Source organism: Barbatula barbatula (assembly GCF_947034865.1).
Source record: "Barbatula barbatula genome assembly, chromosome: 21".
Taxonomy (NCBI): Eukaryota; Metazoa; Chordata; class Actinopteri; order Cypriniformes; family Nemacheilidae; genus Barbatula; species Barbatula barbatula.
The window spans coordinates 9959387-9973320 of NC_136784.1; the positions used below are offsets into that span (position 1 = coordinate 9959387).

Consider the following 13934-nt stretch of genomic DNA (forward strand, 5'->3'; position numbering starts at 1 on the left):
GTGCCCGTGGTACCGGTCCCTATCCACTGCACCACGGGGATTAGAGCGGGCCAGAGTGTCGCATGAGGAGGTGCCAGGCTTCAGACCCAACAAACTCAGGAGGATTGTCCAATCTACAACATTTCTCATATTATTTGGAGAAGAAAGGTGATTGCCTAAGTCCACAAAAAGAAGCCTGAGAAAAACAGCCGAACAGACCATCTGCTGAGGGAGCCAGACAGACTTGGCTGTCTCGCATAGATTTCGGAGATCCCAGTGGTACTCCAGGAGGGTCAAAAAACTGACTAAATTTCCAACAGGGCGGCTTTGCCTTGGGAGTTCAAAATGACGTTTAGGTTTGGCATATAACGGGCACAAGACAACCTGAGCTGAAAACAAGCTATTTCTTAACAATGTAATGAAACTTCAGTAGATATTAGAGCAGAAGACCCAATGTTGTGTGTTAAGACACTATACTTATGTGACAAAAAAGACAAAATACACAAATATAACGCCTAGAAAAAGTGAATCTTTTATATGAACTGGAAATATTTACATAGTTTAGATTTGGTGTGAAAAATTACATAGAAACATAGTGTCGTGTCCGGAGACAAATTTGCAAAGGCGATAAAATCTCTAGTCTAGCAAAGATACTTTTTTAAAATCCCTGGTCTAGCAAAGATACAGAACACACATCCAAAGTGTTCTGTTGAAACGTCTCCCTCGCCCGGAGTGGCACGAAAGACGAGAGCATCTCTCGAGAACATCAATAATTTGAGGGTTATGAGCAGACGCCATTGACTGATAGGGAATGAAAATGTAGTAGATAGATGACACAAAAGAGCGGGCGCCTTGACTGATGTTACTACTTAAGCGGCGCACGTTTTCTAATTATGTGATTTATGACCATCATTGCAGACTCACTGGCTCGCTCATTTCAAGACCACTCGGGTCCCCTTGCTTCCTTCAACCTCCTCGCTCCATTATTGCGGCATTTATCTGGCGAGAAGACATTTTAAGAGTTATTTTTAATTAACCGTCTTACAGCCACTCTAAGTCGGCTAACCGGTTGTTCGACGCAAACTAAGTTTTAAGCAGCCGCACGTATGTGCATGCAAATGGACGCCGTGTGTGAGATAACAACATGTGTCGTAGTCCTGACTGACATGTAGTTTTAGGTCGGGACGTGGAAGTACGGAGGCCTTTAAGATGTCCCGTCTTCCTCTCATCAAACTCACTCGTTCAGTGAGTGATGAACAAGGTGACAAAATACTGTGACAACCTCGCTCTCTGTAACCCCACTGCGAGCATGTGTGGCCCTGTCGTCTGTCATAAAAACACTAATCTAAAAACACTATTTTTAGATAGGCAAGGTTCATTTTAACCGGGGACTTTGACAGAGTTGAAATATTTATGAAAAACCTCACAATCCCATTCGCGGTTGCCGTTACCAATGGCATATCTGTTTCGGAGCATATCCTGCCAAATGGCATTCTAAGTACATACTGTTATTCAGACAAAAAGAGGGATCAAGCGAACATTTCAGACCTTCACATTTTCACACTCATTAAGTGACCGTCACCCATGGCGACGCACCTTGGTGATGTGGTTGCCATAGCGAGCAGGGGAGAGGTTGGCGGCTTTTAGCTACAAAGTCAGGGCTGAGTGCATGGCCAATGACAGGTCAATCAGTTAGCGCAAATGAAAGAATTTCGCAAACAGGAGGCCCATTACAGCGAAGAGAATTACCTGGACGCCGTCTACCCTGTGGGGTGCTGCCTACAATCTAGATTTCTTTCAATCACAGCTCATTACCCAGGTGCAAAAAATCCAGGGAGAAGATTTCTGCTCTCTTTAAACTCGTTCTGCTATGAAGTCAAAAGGGATTTTAAGAAAACACACTTTGACAGCTAGTTCCGCACGACGGTATCTGATAACCAAACTATAAGCAAGAACCGTTGTTTATGACACCAAAGAGTTGTTAACTCAAATCGCTTCACGGTTTATTAACTTAGATGTTAATGAGCTGTAATGCTCGATAATATGTTTAAATTAATATAATCAACATCGTATCAGGATGCACCATGTGTTCATTTCCAAGGCAGTTCGATCTACTATCTAGGGATGCACGGTGTACTGGTGCTACGGTAGCAATACGATGCTAAAGCTACCAGCAATGACGCTCAATGTTGTAGTACCGTAAGTGAATTTGAAAAAAGAATGAGGGACAAACTTGTTCAAGGATAAACTGACTCGTTTTAGTTTCACATTTAAAGTAGCCTAACTTTCCCCTCATAAACATTGCTGTATAAATGAAATTTGTCACACATTTGAATTACACTACCGGTCAAAAGTTTTGGGACTATTGAGAGAAATGTTATTTTTAAAACATTTGATCTGAAAGTGTATGCTTCAATGTCGGAAATTTGTTTAGTAGACACAAATATAATTTTGCAGATTAACATGCTTTTTTCATGACAAAACTAAAAACAATTTTTTGAAAGGATGACATTGACTGAATAATGAAGAAAGAGCGCCCAATAAGAGCAAAGAAAAGAAAATATCTACAATGTTAAAATGGGTTAAAAAGCATTTCAGGGTGAGACCTCATGAAGCTGCTTGATAAAATGAGTCAAAAGTTGAACAAATTCTTATCAAAGTAATCAATAGTTCCCTTTGTTTTATTTCATAACTTTGATAAGTTCATTGTTATCTAACATATGAACACATAAGTGACTAGTTATCCAAAAACTTTTGACCAGTATTGTATAGCTCCCACGTGAAAAAGTTTTTTCTAGTAGTATTTACTACAGTAAACTTTAAAATTCCTACACAATAGTTTTAATCTTTCCGTAGTAAATATTAAGGTATACTACAGTTTTTGCTACAATTGATCTGATTACTATAGTTAATACCACAAAATATGGTAGTGTACAGTATAATGCAGTTTACTATGGTAAATACAAAATGTGTCATCCGTTCATCTGGAAATTTGATTTATTTTAGAGATTATCATTATAAACTTGGCACAGCATTGTGAAACTACTTGGTCTCATTCAGCGGGTATAGAAACGCAAGATATTTTTTATGATTCTGTGACACCCCTACTATGAACATACCTGTATACTTTAAAATTCACAAAACTAAATTCTATTATGTATTCCAGTTTATGTATTGCAAATCATTCATTCTAAAAGTTAGAAACGAATAACAAAAGTAATCTGCATAAAGATGCCACAGCATCGGACACATTTTTATCTAGCTAGCCTTCGGGGACAAACAAAATGCTACCAAAGTGACAAATATAGCCCCTCGAATGCATCCCAGTGCGATCGGTACGCTTGAGGGCAGTGGTTTGTATCAGAGGTTGTTTCTGGGAGGCCTGGAAATTCACTGAAGCTGTGACAGATAGATGAGGCGTGAAGCTGGATCAAGGGTAGGATGGGGCGGAGAGATGGAAGCGTTGGAATGAAGATGGACAGCGGATAGCAAAATGAGGCGGTTGAAGGTAAGCCGTACCTGTCCAAGGATCCCTCCCATCATGTTCCATATGGCCTGGCCCTCGGTCCTCAGCTGGCCATTGACATTCTGCAGGTCCTCCAGAGACTCGCACAGCTGTGACAGATAAAACCGCAGCAAGGCGGGAGATGAGATAAGACAAGGACAAGCTAGGCGGCTCTGCCTATTACCACACATACACACACAAATGCATGCAAGAGTGAACATATCCACAGGCGTACATGAGTTTCAGTGGTCAGCAAACTTATACACACACATTCTATACGATTTGTGGTTGTACAGAAGAACAAATACTAGAATGACTAGTACTTTCTTATTTATTACTCATAGATTCACAGCGTGATATACAATGACATTACACTTCCTATGCCTGCCTCTCACACGCACACGCACACACACGGCTTTGGCATTTCTCCGTGCGGGGTCCACTCTCAGCTCCAGACAGTAGATAAGCGTCAGGCAGGCATTTGATAAAGACGATGATGAGCGGAAACAGTGTAGAGGTGAAGTTATTATGGGTGTGTGAAACGTAACTACAGAGAGCCGTCTCTTATCTCTGCTGTCTGTGAAGATGAGGCTTCATGTGGGGGTGCTTGAGCTAACATTTAAAAACTGTTTCCTCTCCACACATACACCTGATTCAAATAAAAAACCACCGCAGCTGTTATGTTATTAATTTCACAATAATTACATACTGAAGATGATGAGACTTAAACACATAAAGTGGCCCCATTGTGCATGTGGGCAATTATAAAACCACTATATCTACTGTTCTCTTAGGTGTATCCTTTAAGAGATTCATAACTTTTTCTAAAAAGTTGTTTGAAAACCTTGTGAAGTGTGACAAGCTTGTAGCATCATACTTAAAAAGACTTGAGTCTGCAATTGGTGTCAAAGGTGCTTTAACAAAGTATTGAGCATAGGCTGTGAATACTTATGTACATGTGCTTTTTTTGTTTCTTATTTTTAATAAAAACAAACTTCTTTCACGTTGTCATTATGGGGTATTGTTTGTAGAATTTTGAGGAAAATAATGAATTGAATCCATTTTGGAATAAGGCGGTAACATGACAACATGTGGAAAAAGTGAAGCGCTTTGAATACTTGCACTGGACAAGGTGTAAAAACACTTTAATTCACTAATAATAGGAAGTTATTACCTTGCTTTTTGACTGACACTCAATATTTTTTTGTTCTGTGATTCATCTGTCTAATCAGGTTAAGGGACAGCACACCCCAAATAAAAATTCTATCATCATTTACTCAGTCTCAAGTTGTTTCAAATTTGTATACATTTCTTTGTTACGATGAACACGGAGAAAGAAACTTCTTTTGTGTTGAACAGAACAAAGAAATGTATAAAGCAAAACTATGGTAGTCAATGGGGACGTGTTTTAAAAGATTCTAAAAGTACTTTCACAGTAGAGGTCTTTACAGCCCACATGGACTTTAGTAAGAATTGCTTGACATTTCTGAAACACTCACAGTAGTTCTTGCATTAATGACGCAAATATACTTCAGGACATGGTTAGTAATGCAAAAAAAGACTTGCAGAGGGGGTGGAATCAAACCCAGGTCTCGACCGAACAACTAAAACTACCGCCTGAATCTGTTACTAACTATATGCTTCAGTATTATCAGATCTCATTTCCATCCGAAACGGACAACTGGATGTGTATTTGCAGATAAGCAGTCAGCCTTCCACTGATGCTGGTTTTCTCTGCATCTCTTTTTAAGGCCGTCGCTGTGCTAATGCATGTTGAGTGTCGTAATTAACAACACACACTCCATTAATAACGCTTAATACATGCGGCGCATAAAGACTGGATGCCACATTAACTCCAGAAACCTCCTCTATTCGCTTTCATTCTATTCCTCATAGGGCCAGATGAGAAAACGCTATCCAAATCTACTTCAAGAGATCACGTTTAGAAACACGTGGGAAATGAATAAGAAAAAGCTGAATGTTACGCATCTGTGGTTGTTGTTATAGTATGAATTTTCTGTCCTAGCATTAATTTTCATTTTATGTAACAGCAACACAAGTCCACGACTACACAATCTGTCAGAACATGTAACAAGTGAACTGTTGGTATTACATGTCAGATAAATCTTGCGTAACTGGGTGCCAAACTCAGGCTTGATAGATCAGACTATCAATCACTTTAACACATCAAATGAAATATGCCATTCAAGGAAATGTTCACGCAGAAAGGAAAATTCTGTCATCATTTACTCACTTGTTATTTCAAACATGCATGACTTTCTTTCTTCTGCAGAACACAAATGAAGATATTTTGAAGAATGTTGTTAACAGAAAAGAAGCGGTCCCTATTGACCTGCATTGGTTTTGTGTCAACAGAAGTCAATGGGAACTGCCGTCGTTCAATATTCTTCAAAATATTTTCGAAAGTCGTACAGGTTTTAAATGACAAGTGGTTCATAAATGATGAAAACCTTTAAATTTTTTGGATGACTTATCACTTTCACATAAAATCACATTGGTGACCAAATAATTGTTGTCTTTGGAACTAGTTTTATTTGAACTCTTTATTTACCGGTACATTTTGCTATAGTTTACACTGTGTCTACACCAGACTGTGCAATGTGAAAAAAAGACATTAGAAACGCATTAGAAACCATTATAATTTTACATTTTGTCCACACTGGATGTGGCGCGACAAACCCATTAAGAACAAGTAGGTTGTCGGGTCACGTCCAGTGTAGACACAGTGTTACATTAACAATAATAACCTTGTCTTATGCAAGACATCTTTTCCCCTCTGCAGCGGGTCTACCACAATATATATTAAAAGCAGATTTCACAGTTATAAAGTGAACAGAAAGACTGAAGCATAATTGCTGTTATTTAGTATTTGTTTAGTAGCTTTTCCACCAGCTCAAGTGTGCTGTTATTTCTTTGTGTGCGTGCCAGCGCATAAACATCAATGGCGAAAACAAATCTGCTTCGGACAAGTGCTAATGTACGAAACAGATGTTTTGAGTGTTTGGTGTTGGACGGACCTTATTGTACTCCATGTGCAGCTTCTCCTGCTCGCTCTCCAGCTTGTCTTTGAGGTTCTTCTGCTCTACGATGTTGTCCTGGATCTGAATCATCCTCATATTCCGCTCTGAATACCAATAGACATGAAAAAAATCGATACAGAGATTGCTATCTGGTACAGAAAAGGTATATCAAAGGAAGATTGAGGGAGAAAGTTAAAGGGAAAAAAACAGAAGCGTTGGGAGAAGAAGCAGAGAGAAAGTGTGCTGATAGAGGGTAGGCCTCCTGCTGGAACCTAATGGAGTGTGTGCCCAAGGTTACTCCGCATATCTGCTCTTAGCATCACTCATCTGGAGGGCAAGTGCCTAGCTGCAAGGCTACCGAATGGGATGCGTGTCTTGCACTCGCTGTCTGATACTGTAGTTAGATTCAAGTGTGTCAGATCCACGATCAATGCTTAAAATGAAAAATATTTTCAAATGTCGTACGGTCAAAATTAACTTTGTTAAAGATGATGTGTTTAATTTCAACTTGGTATATCAAAAAAGTCAATAATCCTAAAAAAGTTTAAAATGACACATGAAAACTGCATCAAAATCAATGGCCTGATCCTTTGTATAAGAACAAATGAAACACTAATGCCAAAGCAGCCAATAGCAAATGAAAGTGCAGAAACCCATACCCAGGTAGTAGTTAACAAAATCTGCAGTAAGGGCAGGCTGTTTGTGTTTACGGCGTCCATCCACGCTTGCGCTGGTATCGGATGTATCCACGGGGAAGATATCTGTGCTGATACCCATGAGCTCAGCTTTGCGCATCAGCTTACGAATGGCTGAAGCACTGGAGGTAAGTGGCCGGGGAAGCTTTTCTCGGGGTACCCATGCCTGAGGTCGAGTGTTTCGGGACAGCTCGGCCTTTGCTCTGTACTGCTGGAGACGTGTGGTGATTCGAGCCTACAGGACAATAAAAATCATAGACGTAAACTTTAGTATATAGAAGTTTCATCCTGAACATGCACACTTTTGTGCATTTTGTACACATCCGCAAGAATTGAGTCCCTGTAGATTATTTCTGATAACAAGCTAAGAATACAAGAAGTGAATTACATTAGTAAGCAAGTTAAAAGTATGTCACTTCTACAGGTTACTTGTAGAAGACCAGTTAGGGGTCAATAATAGAAAGCATTTATTGCTGTTAGACGCGCCTCTTTTGAATTGTTTGCAGTTTGCAGAGAGCGTTTTGCGCATTCCGAGTGCCTGAAGTTGAAAGATACTAAAATTTGAGCAGAAAAGTGTTTGATGTTGTGTGCCCTTGTTCACATTGACCAATCGAATGAAAGGAGAGGCGGCTCTTGCGACGTGGTGACTGAACTTAGTTGCTTGAAACGTCCAGAGGCTGCAGTGATGAAGGAAAAACTTGTGTTGGCTGACGTGGGTTTTCCGAACAAGGAAAGAGCAACCGCCCTCTTCATGTACATTTTTTTTAAGTTTCTGATAATATGACAGTCCTTGACTGACAGCTTTTTCGGTGGTTACCTAGCAACATAAAAAAACTGCTGCGCGCTGCTCTTTTCAAAGAGTAAACCAAAAAGGGGCGTTCTGTGTGCCTGCCCGCTTATTTAGCTAATCTTGAAATGTGACAAAGTTATACGAACAATTCGACAAATTGTTTATTTAAAAAAAAAAAATACAATACAATTCAACAAATAGTTTATTTAATATTTTTTTACAATCAAATATAAAAAACATTATATTTACATAAATTAAATATTAATAGTTATATTATTAGCCACTAGTCAGAACCGGAAGTTAACTTCAGGCGCGACTTCAGTCAAAATGAGCATTGAAACACATTATAAAAACTATATATTTGCTGCTATTTAGCCATTTTCATGACGAATAATGTTTTTCCAATAAATGTTAAGCTGGAAAATACTTATTTGGATATCATTCATGAGTTTTTATTCAGGGGCCCTTTGAAAATTGTTAAATACAATGGGGGGCCTAAGAGTCAAAAAGGTTGAGAACTGATATACCACATGGTCGCATCTACTACTATGATATCTTAATAATGTCCTACAATCAAAATTCAGTAACAATGTGAACCGCACATTTCAAAACTCTAACTCTAGCGAGAATAAAGTAGAAACCTGAGACATTCTGTCATACCAGACTACAAAAAACAGGCAGGACAGACTGTCGGTTCTCACCTGAGCTTCAGGCGTGAGTTGCTTCTCTCTCTCCTGCAAGGACACTTTGCAGTAGGACTGCAGGGCCAGATAGTTCTTCCTCTTCCATTTCCTGTCGAAACGGTCAGCGTGCTGCTTGCAGTAGGCGAAGAATGGATCTGCAATGTCCTGTGGATAAAAAATAAAATACAGCTTCAAATACAGACACCCAATAAACCCATTAATTAAATCTTAAATTCGTATATGATAAAACCTACAAAGAAATGGCCAGTAGTAAACAAACAGACATGTCAACAATAATTGCTTGCTCAGTCCACACAAGAAGTGAGACATGATGGGTCTTCATCATTGTGCCCTTGTGTAAGACACTCAATCTCAGGTCGCTCCAGATACACCAGGCCTCATGTATCAATTAAACATAGAAATGAGCGCATGGAGAAACGTAATCTGGCCAAAAAGAGGATCTTTTACGATTAAGATATGTAAAAGTAAACCTTGAAAAGCAGAATCAGAAGAAGTGAAAAACTGTTTGTAAAGACATCACTGCTGTGGGCAAAACTTCAAGCTTTTAAATGATCATATAATTCACCTATAAAAGAAAATACTTTATTAATGTAATGAAAATAAGGAATCGAATTGGAATCTATTATTACATACTAAACGAAAAAACGTATGAAATCTTTCTTTCTATTTGTCATTATTCTTTATTATTCGAAATTGCCACCAATGACTCACTCCACCACTTCCCTCTCCCTTTTGGAGCACTACGGTGGGTGACACAGGACTAAGATATAGTCACTTTTTCGCTTCTTTGCCAATGAAGATAACACATTTACGAAACGCACTCTGTAGAGCGGTTCGTCTATTTAGAACTACTAAATTTAGAAACAAAACGGTGAATTACATGTAAGGGGAGACGCGGCGTATGTAGATAGAAATAACTCTAAGGTAGTAAAAACATAACGCTTCATTGTGTAAGATCTTTATACACCTCTGAAGACATAGTTATGTATATTATATTGCATTTATGTAAAAAAAACACACATTGGACCTTTTTAAATCTTCATTGCATGTTTCCAGTGCATATTAGATCTGAAAACACACTGACAACAACATTTGAGCTTCTGCAGAATTCTGTAGAACAAGTTCACACTGCAGAAAATCACTTACAAGCAATAAAAGTACACTCAGTTTTGCAATTCGAATAATCTTTCAAACAATTGATACATTTCTTTATAATAATAATAAAACTCAATCACTAAAAATAATAATGTTGTGTTCTTGATATTTCCCTGATTAAACCATACAAATATGTCTGTCTTGCAACTACTGCATTTTATAAAATAATCTGGTACAGACATGGTCTAAATGATAAAAAAACAAATAAACCTGGCTTTGGTGCAGGACATATTTTAATCTAATGTTTAAGCCTTTAAGAACACAATCTCTGATTTGGTATTCAAGTATTTTCCATCTTCTCAAATATCTCATTATTGTTCCCGCATCACAGTGGCTCCACATTCAATTCTGCGTGCTCGTGCACCCTAGCACCTGATAATTGTAATGTATGATTTGATTATGGGAGAGATGGGAGTATCTCCTGAAATACAGGCTCACATCTTCTGGCCCGTGTGATAATGACGCCCCGTGCTCTAGAGTTTTATGGCCCATCGGTGTCTGTGCATTCTCCGATAGCTGTGACAAATAGTTGTCCGCAAAAAGCCTGTTACAATTCACCTCCCTTTTAAAGGACAAGCTACATTTCTCCCCCAGAAGCTGGGGGAGAAAGACAATGATACATAAGGCTGGTGGATCTTTTTCCAGGAATGGAAGCGAACTGCAGGCCTTTCTTAGAAACACAATCTATATAATCAGTTCTATATAAAAGCAACGTGAGGCTCACATCTCTGCATCTGACACATTAGCAGCTTCTACCGGTTTCACCCCTCCCTCCAGAGCGGATAGAAGCGCAGCCATTTTCCCTCATCCGCGGAATGGTTTAGGCTTAAGGTGTCGGGCTGGATGCTATCAGCCCCTTCACCTGTTGATATGAGGCATTTTGCACAGCTGACTGGATTAGGTGGATTGCGGGGAGTAGGCACTTTTCGTCAGTGTTTATCAGCACTGAACGATGCCGTCATATGCTTTTCCAATACGGGCGGCATATGTGAGCCATGTGGCTGACGGCCTGTGACTGCGACCTGTGCTGGGAATTTGTTCGAGTGGCTGACCTTGCGCTCGGAACCCTCTCTCTGCGCTGTTTGATAAAATCACGGATTTGAAATTCAGACACACATGTGGCAACAACGTATATAGAGCTACTGTGAATATTCTAGTATCGTTGCATACCAGATACAGTATCAACTTGTGAGGGAAGAGCTGGAATTATAACTTTCCAACACAGATTATCAAAATCTTTCTGCATTTTCTGCATCCGTAGCTAATATTTTGATGGGTGTTTTGAAAATTTAGAGCCACCGTACAAGCACATGCCTAAATCCAGGATGGTGTCTGAGTTGATCTACTTCATCTCGCAGCACAAAGCACTGCATGAGCAACAAAGTGTGGAGTAGAAAGACATAGATTATAAAAAGAGAGTAGTGGTGGATGATTGCAGAACAGCTCGGAAAACAGGATGGTATGTATTCATTTCAAAGTGAGGTGTACGAAAGAGGCCCGCGCAACAACGTTCAAGGGGGATCCCCCTCAGTCTTTCCGCGATCCAACTGTGGGAGATTCACATGAGGAAAAAAAAAAACGTGATGAGGGCGGAAGATGGGTGAGATAAACGGGAGACTGCAGGCCAAGGTATGCAACGCCCAGGCAGAGGATGAGGACAGTTTAAATGCGAGGGAGGAAAGGAGAGATAAGGAGAGAGAGCAGAGCGACAGCAGGCTGTATTGTTTTGCGAATTTTTTCACCCACGGATTAATACGCATCAGATTACACGAAGGTCAGACACACTTTTCCAATTTAAATCGTGATTAAAAACACATCTCTTCAGCAAAGCATACATATGATGCATACCAGTATTGCTTGTAAGTAAATGAACAGCAGCTATGCTAATAATCCTCTCTCTGCCCTCCTCCACTACCTCGGGATACCTACAGGTAACCACAGATTATGCCGGCTCAAGTAGGACAACCTCGTGTTATCCTCCTGTAAGAGGATGCGGACTGACGGACCATCGGGATACTCATCAAGAGGAAACTACACCTTACACCAGCACCAGCTGATCAGCACGGGCCATCCTCATGCGAGAACCTGTGGACTTCATGTGCCATCCTACTGCGAGATCCTATGGATTTAACTGATCATCCCAGCTCCAGCTCAGGCAATCTCCGCCAACAACCGAGAGCAAAAATGGACCCATGTTACTTTACACTTATTTGACATAAAACACTAACTTATGTTTGTTTTTGTCTTTCTTCCTGTATATCTGCTTTGAAACAATGGAACATTGTGAAAAGCGCTATATAAATAAAACTGAATTGAACTAAGGGTACAAGGTTTCTGTGAGTGACGAATACGAAAAAACACATGTGAAAATTATGAAAAAGCATCTACTATATAAATACGTAGAAATGTACACACAGACTGGTCAATTATAAATCATATATAGAAAGAACCCTGATCATCAGAAAGTGAGAAACACTGCAGAACTTTAAAATCTTACCACAGAAGACAAGATCAGTCACATGGGCCAATAAATGACGATATTTCAAACTGACCTCTTCCGCTGCGGCCTCAGACAGCAGCCCTTCCCGTTGCGCACACGTCACGTGGAAGAACGAGCGGCACATTCCGGCATCGCAGCTGATACAGACGCCCGTGCGAGCAAATCGCGCATCTTCGCACAGACTGCACTCCTGCAAACCATCAACCCAAACAGACTCTTATGACATACTAGTACATATGAATAACAGCAAACTTTACCAAAGAAAAACAACACGACATGCAAGTTTTATATCACACAACATTTGGTTTTATTTGTCCTAACGCTTTTTACTGTGTTTCATAGTGAAGACAGGAAAAATGTCTGACCTCAGTTTTAATTACCTACGCTCATTGTATCTTCATTATATAGAGATAATCCAAAATCATTACAAAGTAAACTGCAAGTTGTTTGTGTAACAGTAAAAAAACTGCAAAAAGAAATTTCCTCAACACCATTAGAACAATCCAACATTCATTTACAGTATAGTTCTATACTTCAAATAAAGTGGACAACAGGCTCTAAAAGCCCATTTGACTTTCTCCAATTACTGGAGTTCAAAATTAAAATAATAATAGCCTTTCTGCAGGAGTCATTTCTTTTCACGTGTACAGCACAGACCATTAAAGAAAGCTTTTCAAGTGCTTCTGAAGTGATTTGCTTCCCAGAAAAAGGAACCTCTTCTGACTTACTGACACATAAAATAATGTCAGATAGAGTAAATGTCAAAATGTCTACAGAATTCCTAGGCAAAAACAGAATGATGTCTTTTACTCAAAGAAAGTCATTCACTTCAATTTCATCAGAAAGCTGAATGTTCTGTCTGAAAAAGAATGTGATGATATACAGTATGTCAATATAAATAGATTTGAATACTAATTCATATGACTTTTGGCAATATTCAGTGCTGGACGTAGGTAATTGTTAATTTTGTAGTTTTAGTTAGCTTGTTTCTATGAGTTAGTAACAGTTACAGTTGTTGCCACTTGCCTTGGCTCCGTACTTTGAGTAGTTCATCTCTGTGAGTGTTACCGGCCGCAGTTTGTCGATGTCTCCGAACGCGACCCCCGGAACGTACAGTGCACAGACCACGTGCACCCACCTTTGACAGGACGGGAATATAATGTTATTCTTCCCTATTCTTCCCAACCTCATGTGCTGCGAAACCCAACTTTGACTGAATTTTATTCAGAGAACTAAGCGTCCCCCGTAAAACCTGACTACTATTCACCAAATATATTCCTAATTAAAGTAGGAAATCCTCAATAGAGGGTTCAAATGTGCTCTAACCTGACCGTTTGGTGTGGCAAGATTTCAAATGCAGACTTTGGAAAGGAGATTCCGAAGTCCAATATAAAGATATCCATCTTTGGTGAGTGTGCGCTCCACACTTTAATTTGCTGTGTTTTTCATGCTCTAGTGAAGTAGTAAATTTGGGTGCAGGCGGGCTGAGGAGAACTATCACTGATAACGTGGCTTGAGTCTTCACGCTTCAGGTGCCTCTCTCTTCCCCTCTCTCAGTCTTATCC

General features: G+C 39.7%; 1 protein-coding gene across 5 annotated transcripts in view; it reads right to left on the reverse strand.

The window, feature by feature from the left end:
- phf14 (PHD finger protein 14) overlaps positions 1-13934 on the reverse strand; it is a 66741-nt gene that overhangs the window by 37010 nt on the left and 15797 nt on the right. For all 5 annotated transcript variants that reach the window (XR_013788138.1, XR_013788139.1, XM_079484602.1 and 2 more), the window contains exons 6-11: positions 13396-13507; positions 12422-12559; positions 8712-8858; positions 7185-7455; positions 6523-6629; positions 3499-3594 (exon numbers count right to left, since the gene is read on the reverse strand). Coding sequence is in view for 3 of the 5 variants with exons in the window: in XM_079484602.1 (XP_079340728.1) it covers positions 3499-3594; positions 6523-6629; positions 7185-7455; positions 8712-8858; positions 12422-12559; positions 13396-13507 (871 nt within the window). In the remaining 2 variants the exon portion in view is untranslated. The remainder of the gene's footprint in view (positions 1-3498; positions 3595-6522; positions 6630-7184; positions 7456-8711; positions 8859-12421; positions 12560-13395; positions 13508-13934) is intronic.